Source organism: Crotalus tigris, unplaced genomic scaffold, assembly GCF_016545835.1.
Source record: "Crotalus tigris isolate CLP2741 ecotype Arizona unplaced genomic scaffold, ASM1654583v1 scf7180000020523.1239640, whole genome shotgun sequence".
In the NCBI taxonomy this organism is placed as follows: domain Eukaryota; kingdom Metazoa; phylum Chordata; class Lepidosauria; order Squamata; family Viperidae; genus Crotalus; species Crotalus tigris.
This window is the reverse complement of record NW_024098059.1, coordinates 763,833-786,336: the sequence shown is the minus strand read 5'-3', so window position 1 is coordinate 786,336 and position 22,504 is coordinate 763,833. Positions and strand designations below refer to the sequence as shown.

Here is a 22,504-nt window from a genome sequence, read left to right as displayed (position 1 = left end):
TGAAGAAGCAGAAGTCATATATTTAAAATACACTTCTTGGAGAAAGTGCATATGCTATACAATGTAGTCCCCAGTTGTAATTGTATTGGAAAAAGGTCAATGATACAGCACAGAGAGGAGAGGGAAAGGCAGGGAAGAGTTGTTAATATTCTGCTGGCTAGTAAGAAGAGCCATTCACATGCAGTTAATGTTTTGGGAAAGCCTTATTGTCTTAATCAGTAAAGCAGTGCTCCTCCTCCTGGATCATTTATTAAAACAAAACACACACACACACACACACACACACATACAGGGAGAGAGAGGGGGGGAGGTCTTGGTATTGCAGCTATATTTCATTCTCCATATATTTATTTATTTATTTATTTATTTATTTATTAGATTTATAAGGCCACCCAATTCAAATAATGTGACTGGGTGGCACACAACAATAAGAAATACCTGCTTCCCCAATCACACCATGTAACATTAAAACATTGAAAATATATAATTTATATTTATACTAAATATAAAATGGCAGTTAAGTATCATATAACAAAACAATCAAAATGGAATTCCACTGGTCCCTAATGCTTAGGGGGAAAGCCAGGTCTTAACAGCTTTCCTAAAGGCAAACAGAATTTACAATACTCATTGAGATCTAGACGGTTAAAAAAAATCTTGAGTGTGAACAGAAGAACTTTAAATACTGTATGCATATGATGGGGTAAAGGAGCATGGTGACTTACAAGACTAGAATGCTGGGCTGATGATAGGCAGGTTTGTATTCAAGGCTCATTGCTGCTGCGGGTGGGATGAGCTCCCATTACATGCTCCAGTTCCTGCCAACCCAGCAGTTCAAAAGTGGGTGACTACAAGTAGATTAATGGGTGCCATTTCTGTGGGCAACTTCACAGGGACATGAAAGGAGGACCCAACTGGGTATCCCTCGGGCAAGGGCAAATTCTTTCACTACGGATGCATTTCAGTGCATCCGACATGGGGAAAAAAATGGGTAAAGATCAATCTTAGCTGGGCTTCTTTTAAGATATTAATCTCTTTAGTGTTGGGGAAAAGATCCTGTAAGGCTGGAATAACAATGGAAAAGTAGGGAAGGAAAATCAAGGGCAGAGGAACAAGAAGAATATGGAGGAAAACTTGACCTTCCTAAACCCCAAAATAGCTATATGAGTAAAAACAAGGGTGTTATAGCAATGTATAAAATTATCAGAGAGAAAAAAGTCAGGACTATAAAGAAGTCCATAAAAAAATAGGAGGCTTGCTATTTTTATGAAGGCAGGCTGGTCTGCACTTATTGTTTTGATAATGCCTGTTCATTTCAGCCATAGGAGAAATACTCTCACCCCAACTTGCATAGAACAGTGTATTTGACCAGGCATATTGACCAAAGTATGTCCAGACTGATCAATATTGTTCTTAGCAATACAAATCTTTTGTATGTCCATTTTTGTTAGGCTAATTAAAGGCTCCCATCATTATAATTTCATGCAAGTTTGAAAGAACTTCAGTTTGCCTCTGGAAGGAATCCCTTGGTTGGGAGAGCAATGGTTTGCACCAACAGCAGTGATTCCTTTCATTTGTTTCACTACTTATTTTAATCCAGATGTCTTCTTTAGCACTGCCAAGTTCATGCATTTGGATTTCTGAGGACTGAATATATTTAATGTATGGTGCACTTCCTTCGATATTATGGCTTTTCTTCTTTTCAAACAGATTGTACCCTTTTATTATATATAATTATACATCTCATATAATATGAAAACAACAGCAATAGTATGATAAGACATAGTACATTGCAACTGAACATTAGACTTTGAAGAGAATGTATCAGTTTGCTGGTTATCTTAACTAAATTAACATTTAAAAAAATGAGGATAATTCCATTTTTGAATTTATGTAAGTTATAAAGAATAGAGGAAACCTTCTTGAGGGAATTTAGGAGCTATCATTGAAGTGCAAAGAGAACAGTTGCTTCCTCAGCTTTGAAAATGCAAAATTCATTAATACGGCTGGATACTTAAAAAAAATTCAATCCTTTGAATCATATGAGAGATCTCATACTGATAAAATGAATATCAATTACCAAAACAATTTACAAATGGGACAGGTTTTTTCCCCTTTTGCACTAAAAGATATGAGCAAACAAATGTTGTATAGCTTTAGTTTGCCTATATATATTTCTCATTTGAAAGTAAAATACCTCTAGAATTCTTGTGTTGTAACTTTAAACCTTACAATAAATATTACAAATCAAAACTCTTAGATACTTATTCTTGGAACTGTTTACTTATAAATTGTATTTAATCTTTTATTAATTCTAAGGCCTCATTTAAAGCTGAGTTCCTGGAATTGTTGCTCTTACACTTCCAGGAAATTCAGGATACATCCCAAATGCTAAAGGTATAGCTTTTTTTCTCTTAAGTTCGAGCTACAAGGTCTGTGTTGCAAAATTTGAATGAGTACAACATGGCAGCAGAGAAAAAAATCATCTTATTGTCTCTAGGTAATCGTCTAGATTTCTGCAGTTCAGACCTGTTGATTTTCTGTAAGCTACAAATGGAATTTAAATGTCTTTTCACATTTCTGTGTTGCATCCACACAATTAATAGCATATAAGCTGACTCAGCTCAGTCACCTACTCCCCCACTTTTCCCAGCCTTCCACCATCTTGAAGCAATCATTCTTTAATTCCTTCTTTTCTCTATTCCCTCTTCTCTCAATTATTAGAGGTATCTTAATGTTTGCTACCTGCTTGCTAGGTCAACACAAGAAAATATTTGTCTTTTTTTACTTTTGAGCTCCCAGTAAAAATGCATAGGACTGTATTATAGTTATTACTAATACTGATTTGTGGGTCTACTGTTCTGAAATTATTTTTATAAATTGTTTGTTTAAATCCTGCAGCACATTGCAGCTAAATTACCTTGGGGTAAACTTGGTTGCAAACTGGCCTGAAGATCCATTAATTTCCCCTGTGACTATATGTTTCACAATTTCAACTTAGGCAATTTTTTCCCAGGGGAATGGGATGCTCATCAGCGTAATTTTTGCTGCTCATGAGTTGGCTTCTTTCCTGTAATCATTGCTTACCTCTAGGTAATCATATGGATTCCTTAAAAAGAATTGGATTACGGTATGGTTACTTGGGTTAATAACTGGGTTCATAAACCTACACTGTGTAGCCACCAGGACTGGGATTTTGCCTCTCATTAAATAAAAGAGAAAAAAGAACCCCCATCCAGTATCAATGCTTCTTTTAACAAAAGAAATAGAGAATTCAGTATTCTGTTTTAGGGAAAAGCCTCATTATCACCTCCTCCAAGTTATTGTCATTCCAACCTTTATTTTACCATATTAGAAAGAATGCCACATTGTTCACTAATTATGTGTATTATTTAAAGAGGGAAGGGAAAAGACTCCCCCAGTTTCTCAGTTGTGTGTTGTCCTTTCCTAGTTGCAAAAAGCCAAATTACTCTTCCAATTTAACCCTCCTGAAGAAGGAAAATGATGGTGATTCATGGGAATTAATTAAAGACAGTAGATGGAAGTAAATAGTCTTTTTCTTTCTTGCCTGTTTCTTGGTTCCCTAGCTATTGCTGCATTTCATTTTTCTCCCAGATTCTGCCAATCCATATGTGGATGTTAGAAGAAAGGAGCATGAAGTAACTTTGTGCTCTGTTAGAAGTAAAGTCTTCATCCTGGTTCATCCAAGCCGGGAATAAATAAGCAAACATGGCGACTGCTTTGGGAAGAAGGTTATAGTTTATTGCAGAAAGATGGTTCTTCAGGAAAGAGCAGAAGAGAGAAGGGCTGAGCACATGGGGTAGTAGGTTTTTATACTCCCTCTAGCCTTTTGTTTGGAATAGTTTCCTGTTCCTGTGGCATGAACCTTGAGGCTGTTTCTGAGTGTTTGTCTAGGCCTTGATATCTGTGGTTTAATTCTATTATCATATCCTGCTTCCCAGGTGATGGGGCCTGACTCCTAGAGTTTGGGTGGGGTATGCAGATCTTCTTTTTTGTCTTCTCGATTGCTCTGGCTCCAACTTTCTGATGGTTTTATATCTGCATTTGTATGGGGCTAACTCTTGCTTGGGACAAAGAAATTTGGGGCCAGGTTTGGTTTCTGCCTTTCAAAAAAATCCTTTTGGTGAAAAATATATTTTCCTTTTTAATATTTCCTTCTGGGGGGGGGGCTAACTTCCATCAATCCCCACTTTACACACTTAAGTGTGTAAATGTATGACACACTTATTGGCACAACATTAAAATTGATCTGGTCAGGGAAACTTAGTAAACAAGCTTTTAAACTGTTAAGCAAAAAAAAAGACATTAATGGAGGCAGCAGAAAAAGATCCCTTTAGTGGCTTCCAAAAGGGGAGCTTACACCAATAAAATTCTAAAAGTCAGGGCAAAATTTTGTTAGGTGGAAAAGAAATTTATAGTGTCCAATATTCTGTGCCAATCATTTTCAAATGTTGGATATCACCTTTAGCTTCCAGTCAGGTTTGCATACCTCCCAAAATTCTTCACAGCCATGGTTCTCCTTAGTACATGACCACTGGCTGCCCAATTTCAAGAGTTGTTTCCTGCCTTAGCTCTTAATTCTGTGCATCCAGGTTTGTAATGCCCAACTGAGGTTAGCCAGTAGGCCAGGCTATTAAATTTTTCTTTAAATTGCACACAATGAGCTCTAGGAATCCCAGTCTGAGCCCAACAGTGCAAGATATTCAGGGCTGAAGTTTGGGATTTTTCCTGTTGCTTCCTTAGTCAGGGCATATGAATTGCAAATCACCTGAGGGGGCCTAGTTCCCTCCCCCTTGGAATCTGTTGGAAGTTGGTCCCACAAAGCTTTGGTGCAATAGAGCAAAAATCAGCCTGGGGAATTTTACTAAAGGTAGGTGGAGGGGATAGACTCAAGTGTGATTCTGAATGGTGTGGGAAGGTGTATGTATGTGCAGCTACTTTTACAAAATAGTCAATACAAACATTCTGGATAAATTTTCCCTCCCACCAGATAGAAGTCCAAGGTGTTCAGTACTTGTTCTGCCACCTATTCCTAAATGCCATCTCTCCATTAATACATTCAACTGGCTTGTTACAATACAAATGGGGCAAGAAAGAAAAGTTTACAATGAGTTTCCACCCTCCCCCCACAATCTAATTTTCTCTTCTGAGGCTTCACATGGCACCAGGAACCCTTCCTTCTGCAGCTCTCACAGGCATCTGGGGAATGGTAGGACTTGGGAAGATTTTCCACTCAGATTGCATGGTGGCTTTTTAGTGGATGGCTGGATCCAAAACCCAATTCCATGGCTCAAATGGATGGAGGCAGCATCTGGGTCTGTGTGTTCTGTTTCCAAAGGTTTGGGAGAAGATTGCAAGGCTGAAAGATACAAGAACAAGGTCTCCCCCCCCCTTTCTGGGTGGACTCTCCCAGGAGAGGCAGACAAAAGGTATGGAGAACAAAGGGCAGGGAAAAAAAATTGGAAGGGGGGGTAGCTTGCAGGCATTTTGAAAAGGCATTAATGCTGCAGTTATTAAAGAAACAGATAGACAAATAGGGAACAACAAAATGAAATGTTTCATCTTTGAACTTGACCATTTGCAACATATTAAGGACAAGAACTTGCAACTTGAAAGGAAGAGGGGAAAAAAATGCTAGGCAGCTTGAGAATGCTGAAAACTCCAAATAATTTTAAAAGCCTAATATTTTAATATGTGCAACTTGCCAAGGGCAGGAGGATCTGCCTTTAACATTTATTCTAAAATAGATCACATTATTTTAGAGATTAGAAAATGCTTATTAGTTTCAGAAAAGTTTCATAGTAGTTTCACCAGTAAGTGATAGGATAAGAAAAGTAATTTAAGAAAATTATTTCCCTAAACAAGCAGACTTGAACTTCAAAAGGCTCTTGTAGATAGACACACATTTTTCAGGAAAAGGATAGACAGATAAAACCCATTTAGGACACAAACTCATTTATAACACATTGCAGAATGATTTTCCAGAGCTTGAGGCAGGAACCCAGCAGGCAAGACACCCCCTCCTCACTCCAATAAATTAATTTAACACTGGATTCCCCCTGGAACAAAAATTAACACCTTTTAGACAGAATTGAGAAGGAAATTAACCCAACAACAGACACTGACCAAAAAAATCAGAAATGACAATTTTGGAAACCATAAAAGGCATTCCAATGAAACAATGTACAAAAGAAATGGTTTACATCCATCAAAGAAAGGGACTGAGTTACTTAGCAATAAACTCTCAGATTTTCTGGAGGAATATTTAAACTAAACAAGGGACAGTGAGTTAATTGAGATCAAAAAATTACAGGGTTAGCAGTGCAAGTAACATAGATGTGTGTGGACAAGAATATCAACCTTGCTATCAAGCAATATCAAGCTTCTAATAGTGTCACACAAAGTGGACTAACACATAGGTGTCAGTCATAAAGAATGAGGGCAAATATGATATAGTTGTCATTATAGAAACATGGTGGGATTAAACCCACAAATGGAACACTCAATTAGAGGGATTTCAATTGTTTAAAAGAAACAGGTCAAATAAAAGAGGAGGCAGAGTTTCTCTATATATAAGAAATAACTACATATCTACAGAAATAGGACACAATAATGATGGAAACTGTTTTGAATGCATTTGGATCAATATAAAAGTGGAAGGAGGGGCACGTAACTACAGCAGAATATTAGCAAACAGTCTGAGCTTGCAAAGATGAGGTGAGGAAAGCTAAGGCTCAAAATGAACTAAGGCTTGTGACCACAGTCAAAAATAATAAAAAAGCAAACAGTCTAACTTATCAAAAACAGTACCATAAAAAAAAGATTAGAAGCACAAGTTAAGTTAGGCAAGAAAATGGTAAGTGAGCACTTATCCAGCCTAGAAGAGTTCAAATCACCAAGACCAGATGGATTACACCCCAAAGTTCTCAAGGAACTGGCAGAACCAGTGATCTCAGAACCACTGAACTATATTTATCAAAGACCCTGGAGCACTAGGGAACTACCAGAGGACTGGAAAAGAGCTGATGTAGTTCCCTTCTTCAAAAATGAAAATAGATCTAGGAAACAACAGACCTATCAGCCTGACCTCAATACCTGGGAAGATCCTGGAAAAGATAATCAGCGAGCACCTAGAGGCAAACAAAGTCATTACTAAAAGCCAAAATGGGTTTGTTAAACAGATCATGCTAGACAAATCTTACTGCATTCTTTGACCCAGTTACAAAATTAGTGAAGTAGAGGAATGCTGTGAATATAATTTTCTTGGACTTCAGTAAGGCATTTGATAAAGTTTGTATAGGGTTTCCTGCCTGAGCAGGGGATTGGGCTAGATGACCTCCAGGGTCCCTCTAGCAGATGAACTTAAAACATTCCCTCCTGCTAACTTAAGGCTGTTCTTAAGGACACAGAGAGAAAGAGGAAGACAGACAAACAAACAAACACAATTTTTTTTCTTCACTCTGTTTGTTAGCCAGACAAACAGAGTGAGGTATTTCCTTTTTGTGGCTTATTTTTAAGCATAATTTCTAGCAGAATTTAAAATTCTTTTTTATTTGGATTTGAAACAGTTAACAGTCACATTTACCTCTCACGCAGACTTTGACAAACATATATACACAAAGACAAGAGAACAGAAGTCTTAGTTTTACACATCCTAGTCATTCCCACCATAAATTTCAGATAACTCAAGTTAGAGAAGGCACACATTTTAAACATACCACGTGGTTGCATAGAGAAGAGAGAGAGAGAGAGAGAGAGAGAGAGAGAGAGAGAGAGAGAGAGAGAGAGAGAGAGAGAATCACTATTTCTTATTTTCCCTTTTAAGTACCTTTATTTAGCCAAATTAGTTTCCCAGCAAAGCCCTAAGCAAAGTCTATTTTTTTTTCTTTTCCCCCATATAGTTTCTTTATCTACCTCTTTTCCATTCTGGCCTGGACAGGTAGCTGATTCCTGTCCCAGGCTACGAGCAAGCTCTCAATGGGGAAACCTATTTCCGCCCTTGAATTAGAACTTCCCATGTTTCTATAATGGAATTTCCCTACCACTAAAGGGCACGATCCGTCAGAAGTCTCCTTGTGAGACTTCTTCCTACTATCACAATTTTGTGAGTCCAAAAAAAAAAGGATTCACGGACCTTCTCTGGATCCCTCTCAGAGTTCATGGGCTCCTCCGAGGGATCCGCCATGTTTTCAGACCAAAAAGGGGTCTGAAGAGACCTTCTAGTTTCCCTCCTTAGAAGGTACGGGCTACTCTTCGACCGAACGGCTTTACGTCACCGTTTACGGACACCTGGACCTCTAGTGTCCATGGACACCTCCGCTTGCCCTCGGAGGTAGGTGGCCGCTCCCTTCTTGGGGCTTAATTTCCTAACTTTGCTTTGCTTACAGGGCCTTACCAGCTAGTTGCCCAAATCCAATTCTTTCATTCACTCATTCCATTTCATTTTCACACAGTCTCTCCCTTTTCCTAACAAAAGGTTCTGTGCTCTGGCCAACCCCCATGCTTTCCAGATTCTGCCAATTAAACAGATCCTTTCTGCGGCTAGGAAAGACCAGAAGCAGCAAAATCCAACTGTGATTGGGAAAAAAAAAAAAAGATCTTCTCACTCACACAAATAGAAATACACACGTTTTCTTTGTTCCCCTGGGCTTTAAACTTAAAATTTAGAGGTACTCACCTTCACCTTCTTTCCAAAGCAGCCCTTGAGCTCAAACTCTCAAAACTCCCTTTACTACCCTAGCTCCACATGGGCAAGGCCTGGGAGACCCATCCACAGACACAAGGGGGTATGCTGCCGGCAAGATGGGGCTAACCAGTCTCAGTCCATTGGAGAGGTTAGCTTGGAGTCCCATCTGGGTCGCCAAATTGTTAGATGTAAAGTCTTCATCCTGGTTCATCCAAGTTGGGAATGCATAAGCAAACATGGCGACTGCTTTGGGAAGAAGGTTACAGTTTATTGCCGAAAGATGGTTCTTCAGGAAAGAGCAGAAGAGAGAAGGGCTGAGCACATGGGGTAGTAGATTTTTATACTCCCTCTAACCTTTTGTTTGGAATAGTTTCCTGTTCCTGTGGCATGAACCTTGAGGCTGTTTTTGAGTGTTTGTCTAGGCCTTGATATCTGTGGTTTAATTCTATTATCATATCCTGCTTCCCAGGTGATGGGGGCTGACTCCTAGAGTTTGGGTGGGGTATGCAGATCTTCTTTTTTGTCTTCTTGATTGCTCTGGCTCCAACTTTCTGATGGTTTTACATCTGCATTTGTATGGGGCTAACTCTTGCTTGGGACAAAGAAATTTGGGGCCAGGTTTGGTTTCTGCCTTTCAAAAAAATCCTTTTGGTGAAAAATATATTTTCCTTTTTAATATTTCCTTCTGGGGGGGGGGGCTAACTTCCATCAGCTCCTTTGCCAGATCAGATGTAGGGTGAGATTTCAACAGGATTATTTTGAATCTGTTGCTTATGTCTGTGTAAAAGAATCAAAATAAAAGAGAAATTGTGGATTTGTCCTCTTATAGAAGGGTAATTTGGGATAGCCATATATTGGCAGTCTTTGCTATTTAATATATTATTTTTTCATGCGAAGATTCCAATGATAGTATCCCGATATGACTTTTATTACAACTGATGTGTGCTTGACTTTTTAATGTCTTTAGGCTCTGTTTCAAGGAATGATTCAATACTAGAGGATTTCAGCAGCAATTGTCCTTGTAATGATATGTTCAGCAATGAAAACTTGATAATGATGAGCAGTATTATAGTTTGAGCTCATTCTTGTCTGTCAGCGACAAGGCAAATGGTGAAAAATCGATATATGCTTTTAATTTACATTTTGACCAAAAGGACTCATGGTAAATGATAGCATTTAATAGATCAGTTACTGCTGCTACAAGGGAGGAAAGGAAGACAAAGAAATACCAAGAAAGGAACTGCCTACACTAGGTACTACTGTCAACCTATCTCTGTTGGCAGGTAATTCTGGCCCTACTTTATAACTAACCATAGTTGAAGATGAATTGGAAGAGTCTACGGGTCATGCAGTAGTTTGCTTTCTCTTGATGTGAAATAAAGTTCTATCTTCCAAGTAATGTATTCCTCATGGCATATTAATAGTTTTCATGGCCTAACACATCTTTTAGGAATTTTGTATTCCCCTACCTGTGAAAAGGTATGTACTTGCCTTGTGAAAAAAGATATTCTGTAAGGTGGTGAACTCCTACATTCAAATATAAGCTCCATGAAGGTCCAGTATTTTTCATAGCAGTAAGTTAAGTTTGTGCTTTGATCATCTGTTGAAATCAATTGTTATCTAGCTTGTAATTGTTATTAGATCTAAAAATAAATTAATAGGCTAAGTTTTCCACTCTTGAATTCTGCTTGGCAAATATTATCTTCAGAAAATATTGACAGTGAAAAGATGGCAATGTTACTATTGCTGAGGTTCTCTTTAGTTTCCAAATTTGCAGATGAACCCTTATGCAAACATGTTTAAACTAGGATTCACCATGACTGCTCCCTCATGTCATTGCATTTCAGGATGGATGAAGATTGAATTAGTCCTCGTTTCCGTTGGGATTATTTTTTGTTATTGTGTGATTGTTTCCTTGGAATTCTTAAGTGTTTGTGGCATACATGTATGAAAATTTATTCCATAAAACTCATAGATTGCTTAACTGGTTAAGCTTCCTGTAAAGAGAGATGTAATGCCATGTTTATCATGCTTGAAATGCCAAATTAAACACCCAAGGCAAGAGATACCTAAACAGAACATCTTCCACGAGCAACAGTAGATAGCCTAACCTTCCCCTTCTGCTTTCTCTTTATTTTGACCAATTTTGTTTGAGTTTTAATATAACAGTACTTTTGTTTATATATTGTGTGTGCTCAGACACTATCAAGCTTCCTTAATAGGATGCTGAAAAAAATCAATATGTAGTTTACTGTGACGGTTTTTAAGAGGAGATGCAATAGTAAAGCGTTTACTATTTGCCATTTTCTTGGAAGGGAAGCTAAACTAAATATCTTTAAAGTAAAGAGCTGCACTGTTACATGATAACAGTTGCCCATGAGCTAAAGGGAGCTTCTTGCCTCAAATAGTGAGTTAGGAGGAATGGTAGACTGAAGAATACTGTTTATCTGACACTGACCCTAAGAGCTCATGTGCTCCTTTGTTTTCACCATCTAGGCATCCATCTATCTGTTCTGTTTGTTGATATATACACCCCTCTCTCATTCCTACCCACCTGCGTTTGGCTGCAGGCCCATCAGAACAAAGATGTAATGCCTTTTTAAAGCAAAGAATGAATGGAGAAGCTAACAGGGGTAAAGAATAGTGCTGAGTTAGAAGCTTGCATATTAAACAAAAAGGAAGGTAGAAAAGCCCAGTTAAATATTAGTATTCTATTTTGCATGCTTCTGCAGTGTCCTTTACTCCAAGATTCTCATTACTAATTCAGCACTTGTTAATTTCCACTGGACTACTTCTGGGTGGATTGTGGCCTAATTAGACTGTAGAGTCTTGACTTATTTGTGGTTCTGTCATGTTAATCTTTGGCCCCAGGAGCTTTTTAAACCTATCTACTATTTTATTGCACGTGAGGTGCATATGGATCCCCATCATTTCACCCTTTGTGTATGTGTATGTTTTATAGATTTAGTTTTGATATCAGAAAGGCTAATCCTTCAATTTTCTATATGTATCTCTGCCATTGAATAGTCAGCAACTGGCAAGAGAGAATGCTTGTTTTGTCCCATTAAAGCCATGTGAAAATAATATTGTGTATTTTTGTCCAAGGTATTTTTAAATCCTCTTCATGTCAAATACCGTAAAATCTATTGTAATAAATGAAAATATGAGAAGGCTCTGATGATTATTCTTTATTTATTTCAAGAACTTTCATGTACATTTCTTCTTCAGAACTCCTAGCATAAAGTCTTTATAACAGTCATTGCACTGTTTTCCTGCAACACAGCTATATTCATCTATAGTTATACTTCTAGAAATGTCATTTTTCTTTTAGAAGCAATCTGTGCAATTTATCTTGGTAACTTTTATTTTCAAATAGCTTAGTATAACAGAAATGCTTTATTATCTATTGAGACATAGTATGAAATAATATGCTGAAGGTCACAAGGGCAGCAAATGTAGAGTTTTTAAGTATTTGCATATATAGAGCCCTATTAAACCACAACTTAGCTAAAAACTAAAATTAAAAAAGACATATTTGGAGACCTTTTGCGTTAATTATTTTAAGATTCCATTTCTTACAAAAGAATGTATTATCTACATTTATATAAGTCTAAGTGCTATTGCTATTTACTCCTTTTTCCCCTATGACATCTTCCAATGGGGGAAGATTGGACTAAGAGATGTTAACGGATTCAAAATTCCTATAGTGACCCTGACTGACAGAAAATGTGGGCTTAAGCTATCCCTTTTATCAGTGCACTGCCTGGGATCTTGACACTCACATTGCTGCACTGCTGTGGTTACTATTCTGAAACTCTTAAGACTAAACCATTCTTTTTTACGGTAGCATCTGTTGTTTGATTCGCTGTGTCCTTTGTTCTGAAAACTTTGCATGTAAAGAATTTTAAAAATATTTTTGGTTACACCCAAAGAGGACATCAGAGCAATTTAATATTGGAACCAATTGCCCTTTCATTGGATTTGCTTAAGTGGAGAGGCTAGATATCTGTTGGGATTCTTTAATTTACATTCTTACTTGATGGTCTAAAGAGCTCATTCCAACTACTCCTAAATTCTGTGATTCAGTAACTGTAAGCTAATCAAGAGTGTTTGGATTAGACCAATTCAGTATTAAGAATTTGGGGAGATGAAGACATCAGCATATCTCTATAGATGTGGGTGTAAAAGAAGGGGATCATCACTGAACTGAGAAAGAAAAGGACCTTATAATAAATAAATAAACAGACTATGTTAATGGATTGTTAGGTAGCAATTTTAGTTTTCTTGGGAGAGGATATTTCCAAACCTACTAGCCTTGTGGCTGATTTTAATGATACAGCTTAAGGGTTTTTGGTCCTCTACCCATTCCTCTGCTACCTGTAAAATTGGAAGAGGGATTTCCTCTTCTATCCTCTAAATCTGATTAGCTCTAAACCTTTGGCCAATCATCCAGAATAAATTGGGGAGGGAGTGGAAGGGGAGAGGAAAATCTGCCCCGGGCCTTTAGTAGCGCAATATTCTATTTTATTTTACATACTAAAATATCTATGTAAAACCAGGAAAATTATGGATCTCATAAATAGTGTTTAAAGGTGGTATTAGATATATTGAGAATAAAAAAATTAAAGCTTGGATATGGAAAGTGGCTAATATAACTTCAAGAATTAAACTGATATTTATTGTAATAGGGCTTTATTTTTCCTGAAACACTTTTCCTGAAGGACTGGACTGTAACTCAGGGTCCTTCTGGACTTGTCCTATTTGGATAAACACTGCTGCCAGAGGTTTTTTTCCTGTCTATCTTAGTTCATCAGCTCTGAACTCAGTTAGGTCAAGTAGGTCAATTTTGCATGATCTAATTACATCTGGAATTGACTATTATAATCTGTATATGGGGCTGCCTTTCAAGTTGACTCAGAAATTGCTGAAAATGTGGCTCTTTGTATCTGTGTGGGCAGGTGGAGGAAATAATCAGATCACATTAAACTTGTTTTGCATAAAGGGTACTGCTTGTAAATTTGTTTTGGGGTACATTATTTAATATTAGAAATAAATTAAAACAGTTTTCATCCAGCTGATTTGAAGGATCTCCTACAGCCAAGTGAATTTGCTGTTTCAAGCTCCTGGGCAATAGCACATCACCATAATCATCTAGTGGGCAGACACCAGAAAAGGGCTTTCTTCTTTCATTCTTTCTCATGAAGTTCCCTCCTGAAATATCCTGATCCAATCCATGGCTATGTTTAAGAAAATTTTAAAAGCCTATCTAATCAAACATTATATTTTGTATATTTTATTATTTCATTAAGAGAACTAGTTGGATGTAGCAGTTAAGACAACAGACTAGAAATTGGGAGTTCAGAGGTTCCAGTTCCTCCTTGGGCATAAGGCCAACTGGGTGACTTTGGACATGTCACTTTCTCTCAGCTCTAAGAAGGAGGCAGTGGCAAGCCACTTCTGAAAAACCTTGCCAAGAAAATGGCAGGGACTTCTCCAGGCTGAGATTGAATGGAGGAAAAGAGATTCATTAGTTAAGAACAGTAAATAAATAAACACACATGTAAAGTGATGGAGATGGATGAAATAAACAAATGGCTGCCTGTAAGATATAATACATATTACATAGGTAACCTATTCTTTTTCATGGTTTTGCTTGTTAGGGAATGATGTACCTGGAAGAGAGAAGACTGGTCCATCGAGATTTGGCAGCACGGAATGTCTTGGTGAAGTCTCCAAATCATGTAAAGATCACAGACTTTGGCCTGGCTAGGCTACTGGAAGGCGATGAAAAGGAATATAGTGCTGATGGTGGAAAGGCAGGTTTCTTTAAACTCATAAACGTCCAACATAAAATAGGAAAGTGATCGTGTGAAAAAAAAGTTTTTAAAAAATTAACAAATGCATATTTATTGCTTTCATGAACCAAGTTTCTTTTCCCTACATTTATTTCAAAGAAAAAGATCAGGTCAAAATACAAATAATCCTTGGTGTTAATGTCTATCCACTTTCTTTTACCTATTATTCTATAATTTATAATGTGTACCAACCAGAACCTACCTTAAAAATGTGACTTTTTGAGTCACTTTTGTTTCAGAAGCCTTGGCTCATATATATGTAAGTTCCACTAGCAGTAATTTTTAGAGACATAAAAGATTTGTTCCTGCTTCAGAGATATAATCAGTATACTATCAAAAACTCTTACGTCTGAACTCTTAAACTTGGTGAAACAATGCATTATAGGGCAAAACTTTTTCAACCAACGTACCTCAAATGAGGTAAGTTAAAGCAAGTGCCTAAATATTTAACAATTTTTTAAATACATTAGAAGTTCTGCCATTGTTGAAGGCATTGAGATATCAGGTAAGGAAATTGGTATCTCTGAAAGGATGACCAACGGCAATACTTTTGAAATATGAAACTGAAAATCTTGTTTTTCACTTTGAATTGAAAGACATTTAATAGATAAATATTATGCTTGCTAACTGATTTTATTTTTCCCTGTTTTTCTTTTCCATTCTAGATGCCAATAAAGTGGATGGCTCTTGAGTGTATACATTATAGGAAATTCACACACCAAACAGATGTTTGGAGCTATGGTAAAATAAAGTCTATATTTAATAATATTATGTAAATAATAACATTGTATTTATTTGCCAAGATCTTTTTGTGATCTATTAGTAGGTGAAGTTTTTAAATTTTTATTCTGTATTATATTTGTTTTATATGTTGAAAAAAATGCATTTCCAATTTCAGCTTGTTGAAACCACTCTTGGGCAGTGTTTTGCGAAGGAATAGCAAAACCTGGGGGCAGAGTCCAAAGAGGAACAGAATAGAGCTGGAAGGGATCTTGGAGGCCTTCTAATCCAACTCCCTGTTCAAGTAGGAGAACCTATACCATTCCAGACAAGTGACTGTCTAGTGTCTTCTTAAAAATCTCCAGTGATGGAGCGCTCACAACTTCTGAAGGCAAGCTGTTCCACTGGTTAATTCTAGGAATAAACCTAGAGTCTCTACATAGCCACAAATGGATTAAGTGCACCCCTTTTGAATTTTGTTGAGCCTTATCTAATGCCAATATATTGCTAACCTTTAGTTAAGTAGATTCCTGTGCATCGGCATGATTAATAGTAAATAAGTTTGCCAGGAACTTCACATATGATCGTGGTCTTTCATGACTGATATTAATCTGCCACTCCTTGTCCTACATTGGTTTCACAATGAATATTTTTCTTACTGAGCTCTGAATGTATAAAAATGTATAACTCTTACATTCAACATTTATATGTTTAAAATATATGACCATGATGATGATGATGATGATACCATCTTATAGAAATAGAAGATTTTTGTCCCATAATTGATAAATTATCAAATCACAGAATAAATAAAGGGTTGAAGGATTAAGCTTTGAGCTGGAAAAAACTGACTAACATGGGAATTTCACAAGCAACCTTGCCTTTACAAAAAAGCTCAGGAACTTCTATAAACCCATACCTATGGAATTTGGTTAATGTAATTAACCATTCTAATGTAATTAGAATGACAAGCTAATTTTATTGGTGCCTGTTGTTGGCCACTTGCACAATTACTTGACTTATTTTAGTATGATTTATTTCCCCCTTTTGTTAAACAGAATTGAATTTTAAGAAGCTATATTCTCCCTGATGCACTAATGAAAAAAAAAACTTTATAATATATTACTTATAACTAGCTAAAGTCTCATCAGAGACAATGTCTTTTATCCAATGCTTTATCCAACTGTTTTCCAAAGTAGTTAATTTCATATTTTCTGTAGCTAAGAAAGCTAAACATTGTGGTTTAAAATGGTCATCTGTAAAATACATGTTATGTCCCCTTTTATTATTGCTTCATTTTGCAACCTAGCTATGTTCAGTGGCAATGGTTAATTATACACCGGAAAACTGTCCAACATGATCTTTTAATCTAATCTAAAATCTGAACTTGTAGCCTCTTCCTATTTAACTTTGCTCATAGGTAAATCCAAGTATATTGGGACTTACTTGTAAGGACCCACCCCACTTTAGGCTTGGCTGGTTCAATGAACCCTCTTTCTAGGTTTTTCTTTATGAATCTTTCCATTTCCTCCTTCTCCTTTGGGCTCATGGAGTATAATCTGGGCTTCGGGAGTTTTGCCCCAGGCTTGAATTCAATGGCACAGTCCGTGGGTCGGTGGCGGAGGGAGCTCATCCACCCTCTCCTCACTGAAAACTTCAGCATGGTCTCTGTATTCTTCTGGTATTTCTGGTAGTCCCTTTTCCTCTCCCATGGATGCTTTTTCTGTTCTTGATTCTGGTAGCCCCCCTTGGGATTTTAAGTCCATAGGGTCCCACTTCGGGAATTTGATTTCTGCTATCCTCCAATTCACCCAGGGGTTCCATTTTTTTAAACATTCCATCCCTAGGATCATCAGGCATTCCATGCCTGTGTTCACTACAAACGTTATGTCTTCCTCATGTTTGCCCAGAGAGAGGTGTATTGGTAAAGTGGCTAGGGTAACTGCCCCCCCCCCTGCTATAGACCCATCTAACTGGCCAAATGAGATTGGTTGTTCCAGTCTCCTTGACGGAATGCCCAGATTCCCCACTAGCATCGGGCTAATGAGGCAGCAGGTGCCTTCATTGTTGGTGGTAGTGTCTTCCATCCAGATCGCCATCTGCGGGTCGGTGGGGAGTGGGGAATACTGGATCAGCAGATGTCCCCGGGGCTGCAGGTTCCACTTCCCCCTCGGTGTCTCTCCCTTTGCGGCTCCAGGAGCTGGGGTGGCCGTAGGGCTCAGAATTCTCCTCTCCTAGGGAGCTGAGAGTTCTCCTCATCAGGTCGATAGCTTTCTCTAGGATCCAGTCCAAGTACAGTGCCCAGCTCCCTTCCTCTTCACTTGCGTGCAGGGATTTCTCCATCTCCTGCTTCCATTCTGGTTGGTTGCCCCCCCCCCGGTCTCAGGGTCACTTTTCTTGATTTCTTTTCCCATTCACCTTTCTTTCCAACACCCATTGACCACTGAGGTTTGTGGTCCCATGTCTCCACCACCTCTTCTCCTGAGGAATCTGACCTCTCAGATCCCGACATCTGGCAGGGTTTCAGTCGGGGCAGCGGCTCCCTTCCCGGGGAGTTTTCCCCCTTCCCTGCTCCGTCGTCTGACATGGTAATTTTTGCAAAGTCCCCCAGCAAGGTTCTCCCTCCAGATGGACTAAATCTGCAAGTCCTGTCTAATGTAAGGACCCACCCCACTTTGCATCTTAAGAAGACAGAACTCTTGGAATATTTCTTCCAACAGGCATCTTTATTAAGAGAAAATGGTTGCAGGCGTTCTAGACAGGACTTGAGGGCCAAGCCCTATGGTTCAAGGTTTTAAGGGGTTCCCAGCAACCCCACCCTACCCCACCATCCTTCCAGTGACAATCCCAGGCGTTACATTTCCACCCCCTTTTTCCTCACTGCCAGCAGAAGGGAGACTTCAGAGGGGAGTAGATGAAAGCTGATGGCCCCATTGTTATGGTTAGTCCTTTTGGTGGTATCCACATTCAGTCCCTTTTGAAGTTATACCGAAAGAAGTGAGGGCCATAAAGCCCCTTTGTTCACCCCCTTCCCTTCATCGTATGACAGAATCCAGAGAGGGTAGAAATGGGGTTTTCCATAGTCGATAACTAGAGATGAAATATAATTGGATTCTGACATTATGTTTATGTATATGCGCCTATGTTGCTTCTGGAAGTTGAACGTGAATGTTTGCTAGATGTGCTGCTTTGTAAAATGTGCTTCCTTGCTTAATGGCATATTTTAAATTATCTTTAAAATAAGGCAAAAATATGTGGGTCTCATTTGTTCTAAATAAATGGTAATGTGGTTAATAACATCTGATGCTCTGAATTAGAAAAGCAATGATTTCAGGTCAACTTTGTTTGCTTATTTATTTACAAAGAGACCAAAAATAGCAACTACTTCCTACTCCCTCCCTTTGGCCTCTTTAGTAATTTTCTCAGCATTCACTCACTTCAAATTATATTTTCCTTGCCTCTGATAATCCTTGTACTGCCTCCTTCTATGTGTCTCAATTTATGTTTTATAGATTTACAGAGTTTTGTGATGGCAAAATATGAGTATCCAAATTTTAAGCTTGTGAGTTAAATTGACTGGCATTTCATAGATGTTTCCAACCTTGAACAGGGTACTCCTATCCTACATTGTGGAGTGTCGTGGTGATGGACCACTTGTAATTGCAAAGCCCAGGTGAAAAGACTGATGAAATGGAAGGGAAGAACTTCACTTTTCTTTCCCTGCTCAACTGGTCCCTCTGGCCTCTCCATCTGATAATTTCACACCACAGCCAAATGGGAGAATCTTCTTTATGAACTAATTTGTGAGCCAGCAATGTTAACTTGTACATTTATAAGGATAAGGGGAAAGATGGGAAGTTGGGATTACTTGAATCCAGAGTATCCATAGCTTTTCACATGCTTTCCTAACACAATATTTCCAGGAAGACCAGCTGAATTATGAGAAAATTATTCATGTCAGGGAGGGATATGAAGAGAAAGGAATGGGAAAGAAAGTGCTAAGGATGGGTAAAAGAAGTAGAGATACTACAGGCAGTAGGGAGAAAGCAGAACTGCTTAACTCATTATTTGCATCAGCCCTCACACAAAAAGAAATTATAGTGCAACATACCAAAAAAACTACCACAAAAGACAAACCAGAAACAAAAATTAAAATAAGCAAGAAAATGGTAAGAGAACACCTATCTGATCTTGAAGAATATAAATCACCAGTACCAGACAGATTATATCCCAGAGTTCTGGCAGATGTTATCTCAGAACCATTGCACCATATCTTTCAAAAATCCTGAAGCACCAGGGAAGTACCTGATGATTGGAAAAGGACTGATGTGGTTCCCATCTTCAAGAAAGGGGGAAAAAAACAGACCCAGGAAACTGCAGACCAATCAGTCTAACATCAATATCTGGGAAGATCTTGGGAAAGATAATCAAAAAGCAAATCTGCGAACAACTAGAAACAAACAAAGTTATAACCAGCAACCAGTATGGGTTTGTCAAAAACAATCATGCCAAACTAATCTTATTTCATTCTTTGATAAAGTAACTAAATGAGTAGACCAGCAAATGCTGTGGACCTAGTACATTTAGACTTCAGTAAGGCATTCGACAAAGAAGACCACAACCTGCTGCTTAATAAGCTAGAAAAAAGTGGGATAGACAACAACACCATCAGATAGATCTGTAGCTGGCTGACAAACCATACTCAGCGAGTAGTCCTCATTGGTACTACATCCACATGAAGAGAAGTAATCAGTGGGGTACCATAAAGCTCCCTCTTAGGTCCAATACTCTTCAATATCTTCATTAATGACTTAGATGAGGGAATCAAAGGGGAACTCATCAAATTTGCAAATGATACCAAACTGGCAGGAATAGCCAACACTCCAGAAGACAAACTCAGGATCCAAAAAGATCTTGACAAACTTGAGCAATGGGCCCTATCCGATAAAATGAGTTTTAATGTAGAGAAAAGCAAAGTTTTACATTTAGGCAGGAAAAATCAAAGGTCTAAGTATAGTTTAGGTGAGACCTGGCTCAAAAACAGCAACTATGAGAGGGACCCTGGAGTCCTAGTAGAAGATCACTTGACTATGGAGCAGCAGCCAAAAAAGCTAATACAATCCTGGGTTGCATAAACAGACGCATAGAATCAAGATCAAGCGATGTATTAGTACTGCTATATAAAACCCTAATAAGACCACACCTGGAATACTGCAACCAATTTTCGTCACCATACTACAAAAAAGATGTTGAGACCTTGGAGAGAGTTCAGAGAAGAGCAACTAAAATGATCAAAGGCCTGGAGGCTAAAACATACAAAGAATGGCTGCAGGACATGGGTTTGGCTAGTCTAAAGAAAAGAAGAAATAGGGGTGACATGATAGCAGTATTCCAGTATTTGAGGGACTGCCACAGAGAAGAGGGGGTCAAACTATTCTCCAAAGCACCAGAGGGCAAGACAAGAAACAATGATTGGAAACTGATCAAAGAGAGAAGCAACCTAGAATTAAGGAGAAACTTCCTGACAGTGAGGACAATTAACCATTGAATAGCTTGCCTTCAGAAATCGTGGGTGCTCCATCACTGGAGGTTTTTAATAAGAGACTGGACAGTCACTTGTCTGAGATGGTATAGGTTCTCCTGCTTGAGCAGGGGGTTGGATTAGAAGACTTCCAAGGTTCCTTCCAGCTTTATTCTATTCTACTATTCTATTTTATCTTTTGACTCATGGAAAAAGTCTGTTTTGCATATTTTTAACCAGAATTGTTCCTATAGCATTGACTACAATATTATAGTCAGGTAAATGAATATGTGTTTCAGGTGTGCATGGACTATAATAAGAATTCTCACTTTTGTTTAGGTGTCACCATTTGGGAGCTTATGACCTTTGGTGGAAAGCCTTATGATGGGATTCCAACAAGAGAGATTCCTGACTTGTTAGAGAAAGGAGAGCGGTTACCACAGCCTCCTATCTGTACCATTGATGTTTACATGGTAATGGTGAAATGTGAGTAGCTTTAATTTGATTCTAGCTTTTTGGATGGGTGAGTTTTACTGAAAAGGTTTCCCTTGCAGCTGGCTGTCACAAATCCTTTGTAGTAATGCATGCCATTTTGAAGGATCATTAAACAGTTATGTAAATTATATTCAAATAGTATACATTAACATCTTGAAGTTGGTAAGGAGATGAATCTGATTGAAGGGTCTTGCGTTAGTTGGATCCTTATTGTTAGTAAATAAAACACAGTATTGCCATACATCAAATCCATTGCACACAAATAACCGCCCTTTCTATGACAACTGATTTATTAGAGGATAACATTTCATGCTTTTCTAGAATCATATATGAAAACCTGTAAAGAGATTAACATTTTTCCAAATTACAATATAAAAAATAGAATGAAACAAAATCAGTTAGGGGGTGTAGTTTTCCTTTGTACAACAAGCCATTTATAGAAGTTGATATGTCATGTTAACTATAGTGCATCTCTATGAGAACATTAAAATCAAGGAGAATCCAGAGACAAATTATTTTGTTTATGTTTGCATCTGGATTCTGACCTGGCACATCCCCCTCCCCAACTGTTCAAGTGCTAGAAGATGTAAATCCTGGAGCTCCAGTTTTAATTTTAAAAGAATTAAGAAATACTCTGTGGTATTTCTGGTTTAATTTAAATGAGATTAACAACAGCCATTTCTTCCATGTGGCTTGCTGTTCACATATACAGGTGAAAACATTATTATAAGATACAAAGAAGATGATCCCACTAATAGTTTGAGCTGAGTGGCAGTAGCAGGGCACAGCAATTGGATAAAAAGCATCAACTTTATACTGGCTAAGTGGAAGAAGGAGAAGAAGAATTCCTGCTTCTGGTATTATATGCCAGATGATAATTAAGCCTTTAGCACAAGAAAGTTATAAAAAAAAGTAAAACCATAACTGATATCAACCCAAATGTCAAAAATTAATGGTGCAGGAAATGAAGAAGAAGTAAAAGCATCTAAAATTAATGTGAGATATTTTGGCCTTGAGCAATTAAAATCATGGTCAATGTAGAGGCTGTAAACTGGGTTTATTAACTGTGATAAATGTTAGTTTAGTTTGGGTTCTCTTAAGAAGCAATTAATAGCTCATCTTTTGTTCTTGTATCTGCTTTTCTCAAAGTAGATGTAAATACAAGAAATTTAAATACAAGCTTCACAAAAGGTACTATTTGTCCAT

The 22,504-nt window shown here is 37.9% G+C and overlaps 1 protein-coding gene across 1 annotated transcript in view; it reads left to right on the top strand.

The window, feature by feature from the left end:
- ERBB4 (erb-b2 receptor tyrosine kinase 4) overlaps positions 1-22,504 on the top strand; it is a gene marked incomplete at its 5' end in the record, with an annotated part of 501,305 nt that overhangs the window by 429,157 nt on the left and 49,644 nt on the right. Inside the window, 3 exons of the mRNA XM_039367010.1 lie at positions 14,368-14,523; positions 15,228-15,303; positions 21,143-21,289. Coding sequence (XP_039222944.1) covers positions 14,368-14,523; positions 15,228-15,303; positions 21,143-21,289 — 379 coding nt within the window. The remainder of the gene's footprint in view (positions 1-14,367; positions 14,524-15,227; positions 15,304-21,142; positions 21,290-22,504) is intronic.